Raw genomic sequence first — 10,468 nt, forward strand, 5'->3', positions numbered from 1 at the left:
TCAGTAACTTTTAATTTAAATAAAAAATAGTAAATCTACATCAAAAACATTTAAATTTGCAACACACGTTTATTGACGTATAAAGTTTGATAAAATGTACTAAAAATAATAAAATATTCAAATTTAGTCCCCCATTTCTTATTTTCTAATTTTTAATTGAAAATTTATATGGGATCCCACGATACGATTTCAAAATTAATTTAAACGCTTCCTTTACAAGTAAGTAGAAATAGTGCTCATTAAAAAAATTTCTAATTACTAATTGTTTGAGGTAAAAAAGCTAAAATGACCAAACTAATAGATGAAGTGCCGACGGTGCCGTCTTTTGGTGATTTTGAAGCAATTTTTCGTTCTAAATTCTTGACACAATGTAGCAAGTGAAATTTATCCCTGAGGGTAGTACTTGTACTACCAGAAGGCATTAAAGTAAATGCGGGTGTGTGTGTGTGTAGGAGTGGGGGGGGGGGGATGTGGGGGAGTGAACGCTGTTCTGAGCCAGGCTTCCAGAACCTTTAATTCAGAATCAGAATAAATTTATAGAAAACTAAACTACTGCATCGATTTTCTTCAAACTTTTTGTGTAAACTTACAGTAATTTATCTCAGCGCTTAGGTAAGTTTCGATTCATTTGGTAATACTAAATTTTATTAATTTTTATGCGGATTTAGTCATTAGCTTTTTGTGACTTAGGACAACCACAAAATCCATTAGGTTGTCTGTTGACAGTCTGTTGATGTCTTGTTCAGTAAAAATAAATTTCGTCAACAGTTTTGTTATTGTTACAGGATATTGTTTCTCTTTTAGAGAAGTTCAGTGGAACAAAGGTATTTTGGTGTGTGCTATTCCATTTAAGAAATGTACGTAAATTCATCAATTATGCTAGGCAATATTTTGGGATGAACAACTCACTGGCCCCATTGGTTTGGTGGCAGAATACAGTTTTCTTAAGGAACTAGATGTTGTAAAAATGTTCCAGTTAAAACCTGGGCGCTTGCCTTCCATATCTGTTAAAAATATACTGTTCATCACAAGACCTGAAGTTGAGCTGATGGATTGTATTGCCGATAACTTGCACAGGTATGAATAATCTACATATTTTAACTTTAAATAGTCAACAATAAGTTAATTTACATTTCAGCGAAGAAAGCCAAGGACATTCTGCTAGTAAGGAATATCAGTTAATTTTTGTCTCCCGACGAAGTGCAGTATGTGAACAGCGGCTCAAGGTTGGTTAAAGTTACTTAAATCAGCGAAGAAGAAATTGTTGACAAAATTATTACTTCATTTAGGACAAAGGAGTGTATGGAACTCTTACTTCTATTGATGAACTGCCTGTTGATTTTTTCCCACTAGATAGTGATGTCATTTCAATGGAACTCGATAATGTTTTCAAGGTATTTATTTATGAGCCAAACTTTGAAAGGGATTGCTTGTCATCAATTTCTTCAAATTTATTCTCAGGATTTATATGTTGACAATGAAATCAGCTCCTTACACCAAATTGCTCATGGGTTAATGTCCCTCCAAAGTTTATATGGCATTTTCCCCAATAACGTTGTGGGTAAGGGGCGCCATGCCCGTAACGTATTCGAATTGATGACTCGAATGCGACGTGATATTGGGGTAGACTGTGATCCCCCCATGTCTCCGTTGTTCGACACTCTCATGATCATTGATAGGACTGTAGATTTGATAACTCCTGTTGTCACTCAGTTGACCTATGAGGGTCAAATCGACGAATTCTATGGAATAAAACATAGTAAGAAAGTATTGTTAGCTTCTGAGTAAAACAATTATTTTACTTGCATTTTGTGGTTTCATTGTTATTTAGATACAGTCAAGCTTCCAGGAGAAAATTTTCAAGCCTCATCACATGCGGGCCAGTCACCTCGCTCTGATGGTAGCTCTGTTAAATCTGTTGTTCTAAACTCGGCCGAAGAGCTTTACGCTGATTTGAGGTGAAATTTTGAATCAGACAAATTTTGCTTCCGACAGTTTTAAAGTTATTTATTTTCGCAGGGACAAGAACTTTTCAGCCGTGGGTACTGCACTCAGTCGCAAAGCTAAAGCTATTTCAGCTCAGTAGCCTGGATAACGCCATTGTTGCATTTGGAGGTGTTAAGGTTTCTGCATTCGCACGCGATAGTGGAGAAATATTCCTAGACTCCTTCGATGATTCGGTAATCATGGTTAGTTTAAACTCAATAATATTTCTCCAGCCGTTTTTTTCATCGGGATTTTTTTTTCTTGTGTATTCTCTTTAGATCAACCCGGATATACCTGATGAAAGGGAGCTGAGGGAGTGGCTTAAAGACAATCAGTAAACAAATCCTTTTTTACTGATTGTCTGAAGATCTTAATTACTTGACGTCCTTAAACATCGACTGCAGCTAATTGCCTCATCTTTTTTCTCGAATTGTTGCCTCCATCTGTTTCCCTGAATTGTTGCCTTGCCTCAAACTTTTTTCCTAAAATATGGCTTCGCTTGTAACCTGAACTGTTGCCTCGATGTTGTACCCTGAACTGTTGCCTTTTTTTCTCAGCCCTTGTGATGGAGAAATTGGGCCACTGTCTGAGTTAAACTCAAGAATTTACATTGTTTATTATTTTATTTCGTAAATGATACAGCAAAAAAATCCAGGAAATTACAATAAACAAAATCTTACGAAATTCCTACATTTTAATTGTTTTGAAAATATAAGCAAAAGCTTTTAACTGATATCTTGCCCGTTAATACCCGAGGGCGAACCTGGAAGGGTCTTGTAGCAAAAAAACCCTAAAATCACTCGAGGAAAAAAGTCTAAAAATTGTAATTTACTGACTGACAGCTTTTTTGAGCATTCTGCCGTCGTTTATAAAGCTGTCAAGACCAATCGGACGCCGCGAAACAACAGCAAAATTTAAATTTTTGTTGAGTTCAATTGTGCAAAGCCTGATGCCCTGATCCCAGGCACCCAGCTGATTTGATTGCACTGCAGTGGCGCCCCAAACGGCCACTATGGGAGCCATACAGCACAGAAATCAACAGCAATCTAGCTTCTTATAATTATAACCCAGTTAAAAAATTTTAATTTCGCGGTTCTTTATCGTCTTCTGATTGGTCTTCCTATAATAAAATGTTGAAGCTGACATGTTAGAAAAGCTGTCCGTAAAATGCGATTTTAGCGTAGCTAAAGTTACTTTCACAATAAAGCCTCTTTGAGCGCTATGTATGACGGTTTTTTTCGGTTTTCCTTATAGGAAAACCAGTTGCCTTCTTCTCTAAGTTGCTTAAACTTAAATACGTTATAGGTTACACTCAAAAAGGCTGTCAAAAAGGACTTGAGAGAATGGTTTTGCCTCAAGGGATATTCGGGGCTTTTTCCCCACCCAAACTTTTTTCATTTTACAGAAACAAGTTTACTTGGTCTTGCCTCTTGCTGTTTTCATTAAAAATGAAGATTTAAATCCTTATGAAATATTATTTGGTTTGATTTACCATTTAGTTTGTCCCCAATTGATTTTGAAAGCACTGATTTAATAAGGGGGAGTGGCGGGGATCTTATAATCCAAGGTCGAAAAACCAGACGAAATTCAATTTTGGAAAATGTCCCAAAATCGTAATCAATGCGTACTTTTACTAGTACCATATTTTGTTAAGGACAAATGTCCCTTTAACCTAATTAAATCTTGTTTAGCAAGGATCCTTGTCCGGGGGATAGTATGATTTGATTTCATTCTTATCTTATTACCTATCTGATACGCACCGTGGAATTTGGAACATTCCACAACAATGGGCTCCTCCCCTATCGGGTATTGGAACCAGCTCCTTCCGTGCTCCTCTATGCCTCCATGGAACAATCTTTTCACGGATCCAGCTCCTCAGTGGAACAAACTCCTCCCCCAAATTGGGGTGGAGACCCGTTAAGTCCACGATTCCACGCTGAAATCCACATTTTACTGGCAAGCTCGAAACCGGTATGGGAAAACCAAGGGAAAAACGAACGACATCACGAGAATCTGGATCAGTGTTAATTTCGACTTCGTACCTTCACTCGGTGACTCGGACATTAATGTTTTTTTAGTAATTGAGAGTTGAATTAACTATTGAGCGTTTTAATTAATATTGCGAGTTCCCACATTTTTTCAAAATGATCGACCCAGAAGCTTTCCTGGACCTTGCCAATCAGGTTAGAATAAACTTCAGAATCATATCTGGATGGAGCGCAAAATGTAATATTTTAAATTAAAATGCAATTTAATTTCTTTCCCCTTTAATTATAGGTCACCAAGTTAAAGATGTGGCCATATTTTGATATTGCCCATTGTATAATGGCCTGCTTGGCTGTTAGAGAAGATTTGGGAACTGGTAAATACAGATTTGTTTAAATGTTATAAACTTAAGATTTTTAAATATAGGGGTTTAAAGTGTGATGTCTCTTTGGTACTGTGCATTGTAAACTATGGCTGGTGTTTTTGGCCTTATTTTGAGAGCCAGTTCATACAAGAAAGAAAGAAAAGTTATTTTTAACCTCAGCTCTCATTCTATATGGCCTTTTTGTTGCACAAGGTATTTTTGTGTGCTTAACAGTTACAGTGATCGAAATAAGAGCTTAGCTTTGCAGAATTTAAGTTTAAAATTTTGGCTGTATTATGAAATATACATGTTTTTTTCTTAAATTTGTATGTGTTGCATGCTGAAAATAACAGTAAACATGATCATTTGACTCCACATTCCCTAAAATATATATTTTTTTCAAATACCAATTTAAATATTTATTTTTTGTGTGCTTCCATGTAGGATCTATCCCATTTTCTAGGAAACACCCGATAGCTTGCTGGCTGTCCACCATGATGGTGACTTTTGCTGGAGGTTTTCTGGCTGCCCTTTTCCTTGGTGAACCACTCCTGGAACCATTCAGAAACACACAATCTGTTTTGCTAGCTACTGCTGTCTGGTATGCTATGTTCTACTCACCATTTGACATTATCTACAAACTGTCAAAGTTTCTCCCTATCAAAATAGTGATTGCAGCCATGAAAGAAGTGTACAGGTATGGTTTTCAGTCTTGAGTCAATTGAAGTCACACCTGAGCAGCACCTGAGTCTTTACAACTTTTTTTTTATTTTTTAATTTCACTATACAGATGTAAAAAAGTATATGATGGAGTAAATCATGCTGCTAAACTATTCCCTAATGCTTGGATGATTTTGTTCATTACTGGTTTAGTTAAAGGTATGTTCCACTGTTCCATTGATATATTTTTTAATAAGAATTCAATCAAATGATCCTGTGTTTTGAATAAATCAACTTTAGGTAATGGTGGAAGTTTCATCAAAATCTTGGAGCGCCTTGTCCGGGGTGTATGGACTCCGACTGCCTTTGAATTCCTGCAGCCGAGTTTGTAAGTGAATTTAAATTTTTACACAGCCAACCGAGTTTACATTTATTTTTATTTTTTTTTACCATTAGCCCAACTAAGGCCTGTATAGTAGCCTCAATCATCTTCGTTTTGGACAAGAAAACCGAGCTGATCTCTGCCCCCCATGCTTTGGTCTATTTCGGAATCGTTATTTTCTTTGTTTATTTCAAGGTACTGGTATTGTATTCAGCAACAGTGTTTCTGTATTCATGTGATAATTTTTTTTTCATGATTTCTAGTTATCCTCTCTTTTGCTTGGAATTCATGATCCGTTCATTCCCTTCGAGAATCTGTGTTGCGCAGTGTTTTTCGGAGGCATATGGGATTCTATGCAGCGCGCGGTTGGCGGTGGAAGCAAAAGTACCGATCCTAACGCCAAGAATGAAGTCCGAGCTAGTAAGACTGATGATGGCCAAACGCATGCCCATAAGAAGAGCGATTAATGTAGCTTCACTAGGCGTATTTTACTCAAATGTTGGTTTTTAATCTGGTAAATTGTTGGGGACTTGAATTAATATGTAAGTTAAGCAATGTAAATTAGTGCCTTACAGTAGTAATGATCGGCATGAAAAGGTACTCCCAAAAGTATCATGTGCATCGTATTTTTCATTATTTTTTTTTTATTGTTATAATTTTTACAGTGCACTGATAAATACCGCTTTATCCTGTAGATTTACGCATGAACCGTTAGGTGTATGGATTAATAGCAATTATATGTTAAGGACTTGGCTACGAAATTAGATTAATATGTACATGTTACCACAAATTCTTCAACTGTGCACAATTGTGAATGCATTTTCTGCAAGTACTGCGTTGGGTTAGATTCGTGCATTCTGACAATTAACTGGTAACAACCGAAATCACTCTTTTCAAGGTGGTATCTGATAATTGTTTCTATTCAATTTTCTAGCCGTCTCACACTGACAAGGATCAAATCGAGTTGCCAATCCGTCTTCACTGTTTTTTGGTTTCCCCCCACTTCAAATCTGTTAAATCAGATTACTGGATTGATCCGTCTTTTATTTATTGTCTTGTTTATTTACAAATATTTTGCACTAATTTCTTTGTGCACTTTACAGTTTTCTTTGAATGATTCTAAATTTTGTTTTCATATTCTTTTATATCTATGCATGATGATTAGGAAAATTTTGACTTTTATTTCAAGCTAGTCGCCCTCTAAGTTATGGTGTACTTTAATTAATTTTTGTTTTAAAGTTTGGTGCGAGAGGACTGATTAATGTAACATAGTCGTATTTGATACCTGTAAAAGTGTGAATCATAAAGCCTTGACCCAATAAAGCCACATACCTAAAACTGTTGTCACTGTTATTGTTTAAGAACATGCAGAAAAAGTTGAATGTAGACATATAGATATGTGACATATAGATCTAATGCATAATTGACAGTTTAAGTAAGCACACAAATCTACAGTGCTCGTTGTACCTAACTAACAATCCTTGAAAATCCGGAATGGCTCTTTCTAGTGCAGAATCGCGGGGCAGAAATAATACTGCAAAAAGTGAAATGAATTCCTCGTAGTTATGGAGATGTTAAAAAGAATATAAAAACGGGGAAAATTTGGAAATCACAAAATCTCACTCAGATCATTAAGTCAACCTCCAATCGAACAATCCTCCAGTCACGGATGGGAATAAAAACAAATTAAAAAGGATGAAAACTATAATAACCAATTTTCTAATATTTTGACGGATAGTTGGCAGTTGCACTGGTGAGTTCGCCTTGTCCCTCCTTCTTTCTCTGGAGTTCTTCTTCCATCAACCGGAAAAACAATAAAAGAAAGATCAAGAGACACTGCGGTATTGCCATCCGTCATTACACAGGGTTATTCTTTCAATCATGTTCAAGTATAAATGGAAATACAACTAGATTATCAAGTGGTATAATAGGTAGTATATTTTATGGACTAACGCACAGTAGTAGTTAGCAGCAACAAAAAAGGAAAATATAAGAGAATGTGGCGCAGGAAAAAGAAGAAATAACACGCAAACCAACTAGGATATATGAACAGGAGAAGCAGGTGACACAATGGGACTGGAACACGGTGGAGAATCTGTCGACGCTTGAGTCGCGTGTAACGCAGTTGAGAGAACCTGGTTAAAATTACCTTCATAGTTATTCAAGAGATTCATCTGACCATTGACTGAAGGGATATCTTCGTTACGTGCCAGACAGTTTCGTAGGGCCTCGTTCATTGAAGCGCCGACCAAATCACGATCCACCTAAGGTTGTCGTAATTTAATGCACTTTGAAATCGGAAAAAAACTAAAATGAAAAACATTACCTCATTAATGAAACCGTAATGAACCAATTCCTCAGCAAGAGCTAGGGCCTGGTCACTTTTCAGTATTGTGCTGGACAACTGGCGATTCATTTTGTCATCCATACGAAGTAACAAAGTCATCTAGGAAGATAATTTAAAATATGACATACATAATAACAATGAAGTTAATCCAGCATCAATTCAAACGTACTTGATAACCGGCACCATCATCTTTTGGTTTGACATCACATATCATATTCGAAACTCTGCGGGCTTCCACGTCAACCGGCTCAGGTGTCTCGGCTGCAACCGAAACGGATGTGTCCGGTGAAACAGGTCTTTGACCACAGGCATCTGCCGGAACAGGCGCAAAAACCGTTAGTGGATAAATGCCATACCTGGTTGGCCAGAGAAAATAATGAAAAGAAGATCCATTAAAAGAAAAACAGCGCGAAAATTTAAATTGAATCAAAATAATTCCGTACTTAACATCCTCAACGAATTTTTCAAGTTTCTCAGTAACAGGGATGTCAGCCATTGTGAACTGAACAGGTGGATAATTTGCATAATTGACTTCGGCCACGGTGATACCTGGTCCAAAATGGCGTTGAACAACCTTGTCGCATATGGTCTCGGATATGTTGGCTTTACAGAAAGTATTGACTAGAATGGCCCAAAAATTGGCAAAAAATCAAGTGAAAGTGGGGTTGGTGGGAAGGATGGAGGTATATATAACACAGTCAAACCTATACGTAAGACAGTGGGCATTTCGGAGATGAGTGGAAGAGGAACGGGATTAGTTAACAGCGCTACCTGAACAACGAACGACGGTGTGAGCAGCTAAAAGTCTCAAAGGAGAAACTTCAAATAGCGCCCGATGAAAGAGTAGACCGCGAGCTGTAGGCCGTAGCTCCGGCTCGGTTTTAAGGCAAGCCCGGATAAAGTCACTCTGAATAAGTACCTCCAATCCCTCGATGGTACGCTGTACCTGTTCTTCAGTGACCAGACTTCCAGTCTCTCCGTTTGCACCCTGAATTTCCAGTGTGGCCATTTCCAGAGCACACATGCCAAACGAATAAATATCAACAGCCGGTGTCATACCGGCAACTTATTACAAAGAAAAAAAAAAAAAGGATTGAAATATGGGAACCCGAATTGGTTCATATTAAAATAAAATGATTCGCAACTAACTTCCAAACTCTGGGGCGATAAAATGGGTGTTTCTCATGCCTTCGCGACATGTTTTGACGTGTTGGTGAATAGCATCCGGAGCCACTGTAAAAAATCGCATTAGTATGGGTAATTAACTATCATTTCAATAGGTCTCTCTAATACCTGACCCAATTTTAATTAGTCCATTGTGCTGAATGAAAATAGTGTCACACGTTAGGTTTCCATGAACAATGGGAGGAGAACATGAATGCAGGAAACTGGCAGAAACAAAACGATGATTCGGCAATCATTGGTAAAAAATATCAATGTAAGGAAATGAAATATCAATGTCAAAGGCAACCTTAAAGCCGACAGTATTTGTGTGCACCATCTCTTCCAGGCTTGAAGGGGAGGCTTTTTCACATTGCGTTTTGTTCGCTTCAGAAACTGTTTCAACGATCCAGACGACATGTACTCGGTGATGAATATCACCTGATATATGTTTTTATATTTAGTTGATTATTCCAAGTCAAGATCAACAATTTCCTCATTTATACTCGAGGTTTGTCGTCACGACTGTCGATCCAGTATTTGTGGAACTTGACAATGTTGGGATGTTCTAGTTTTATGAGGTTGTCAAAAACCTGGGAAATCTTTTCTTCCTGGGCCTTGAAGTTTTTCCTCTCAGAAAAACGAACTTCATTCCACACCACTTCAACTCCTTCCTCAGTGTCCATGGCTAGGTAAGCAGCGTCAATTCCTGGGACATCACGCTGCTGGACCTAAATTGGGAAAGAACACAATGCAGCTGACTACTTAACATTCAGTACTTCATTAGCATAACATTAATTTACAATGTTTCTGTTACTCTGATTAAATTTATTAAGCTTTAGCAGACTAAACATAACAACAAACAAGTTGTATACAAAACATTTTAACTAACCATATTCAGTAAGCTTAACATGTTTCTGTACATGACATTTAATTTAGAGTGATTAAATTAGCAGAAAATTAAAGAATAAAGTTACCACTTCACGACGTTTAAGCCAACGGCCACAAGGACTCTCCTCTAAAATTTCACTTTCATCCTCTGAGTCTTCAGTACCACTTTTAAGCTTTTTCTGATCTTCCTCTGAACTACCAGCCATTTTCTATCTCGAACCGAACAAAATTAGAAGAAAAATCAAAAATGTTTGTGTTTACTCCGTTTACTGTCTTCACAGACTGCTGTCTTCAAGTAATGTGATTAAGATGTAAATGGATCCACTGTGACTGTTTTGGGTATTATTGCACTTGCCTAAAATAGTCAGTATTTCATGAATAAGCATGCATTGCAAGATTGAGTGAGTATTTTTTACCAGCAAGATAAAGAAATAATCTCATACGGAGAAATTTAGTTAAAATATCCTTTTTAAGAAAATAAGAAGCAATGCACACTCCATACCGAGCAGTAGAAAATATTCTTTGCACAGTAACTGTAGCAGACGCCTAAAACTGGAAAGTTGTAAAATCGTCAACAAGAACCCCGACACAACTTATCCCAGCAGGAGCAGGGGTAGGGAGAGATCAGAGATGATTTGATGATTTCCACTCTGCATGAAAAATTCCCATTCCCAGACTCCGCTCATTTTAC

General features: G+C 37.2%; 3 protein-coding genes across 14 annotated transcripts; 2 read left to right on the forward strand and 1 right to left on the reverse strand.

Moving 5' to 3' along the window:
- Positions 1 to 468: 468 nt before the first annotated feature.
- Positions 469 to 2,628, forward strand: LOC124208326 (vacuolar protein sorting-associated protein 33A-like). 2 transcript variants are annotated; one of them, XM_046606104.1, is made up of 9 exons: positions 469 to 612; positions 691 to 824; positions 884 to 1,077; positions 1,139 to 1,226; positions 1,290 to 1,394; positions 1,462 to 1,759; positions 1,832 to 1,958; positions 2,020 to 2,180; positions 2,265 to 2,628. In XM_046606104.1, the coding sequence occupies exons 3-8, from the start codon at positions 968 to 970 to the stop codon at positions 2,084 to 2,086; spliced, it is 795 nt and encodes a 264-aa protein (XP_046462060.1). In that variant the 5' UTR covers positions 469 to 612; positions 691 to 824; positions 884 to 967; the 3' UTR covers positions 2,087 to 2,180; positions 2,265 to 2,628. The 2 variants fall into 2 exon arrangements, with proteins under 2 accessions (XP_046462060.1, XP_046462059.1); XM_046606103.1 differs by having other exon boundaries at positions 470 to 612; positions 2,020 to 2,189.
- A 1,310-nt stretch (positions 2,629 to 3,938) lies between these two features.
- Positions 3,939 to 6,716, forward strand: LOC124208329 (trimeric intracellular cation channel type 1B.1-like). Of its 2 annotated transcripts, XM_046606117.1 has the most exons (8): positions 3,939 to 4,169; positions 4,264 to 4,348; positions 4,781 to 5,033; positions 5,127 to 5,215; positions 5,297 to 5,384; positions 5,453 to 5,573; positions 5,642 to 5,798; positions 6,313 to 6,716. In XM_046606117.1, the coding sequence occupies exons 1-8, from the start codon at positions 4,131 to 4,133 to the stop codon at positions 6,324 to 6,326; spliced, it is 846 nt and encodes a 281-aa protein (XP_046462073.1). In that variant the 5' UTR covers positions 3,939 to 4,130; the 3' UTR covers positions 6,327 to 6,716. The 2 variants fall into 2 exon arrangements, with proteins under 2 accessions (XP_046462073.1, XP_046462072.1); XM_046606116.1 differs by lacking the exon at positions 6,313 to 6,716 and having other exon boundaries at positions 3,955 to 4,169; positions 5,642 to 6,210.
- A 577-nt stretch (positions 6,717 to 7,293) lies between these two features.
- LOC124208327 (nuclear receptor-binding protein homolog) lies at positions 7,294 to 10,468 on the reverse strand. 10 transcript variants are annotated; one of them, XM_046606106.1, is made up of 12 exons: positions 10,280 to 10,468; positions 10,048 to 10,132; positions 9,864 to 9,986; positions 9,393 to 9,617; positions 9,197 to 9,327; positions 9,019 to 9,113; positions 8,875 to 8,958; positions 8,497 to 8,790; positions 8,169 to 8,346; positions 7,895 to 8,081; positions 7,705 to 7,824; positions 7,294 to 7,642 (listed from the first exon to the last, which is right to left on the reverse strand). In XM_046606106.1, the coding sequence occupies exons 3-12, from the start codon at positions 9,981 to 9,983 to the stop codon at positions 7,415 to 7,417; spliced, it is 1,662 nt and encodes a 553-aa protein (XP_046462062.1). In that variant the 5' UTR covers positions 9,984 to 9,986; positions 10,048 to 10,132; positions 10,280 to 10,468; the 3' UTR covers positions 7,294 to 7,414. The 10 variants fall into 10 exon arrangements, with proteins under 10 accessions (XP_046462062.1, XP_046462070.1, XP_046462069.1 ...); XM_046606114.1 differs by having other exon boundaries at positions 7,294 to 7,482; positions 7,558 to 7,642; positions 8,169 to 8,328; positions 9,864 to 10,132; positions 10,280 to 10,445; XM_046606113.1 differs by having other exon boundaries at positions 7,294 to 7,482; positions 7,558 to 7,642; positions 9,864 to 10,132; positions 10,194 to 10,411.

The sequence above is a fragment of the Daphnia pulex genome, chromosome 11 (assembly GCF_021134715.1).
Source record: "Daphnia pulex isolate KAP4 chromosome 11, ASM2113471v1".
Taxonomy (NCBI): Eukaryota; Metazoa; Arthropoda; class Branchiopoda; order Diplostraca; family Daphniidae; genus Daphnia; species Daphnia pulex.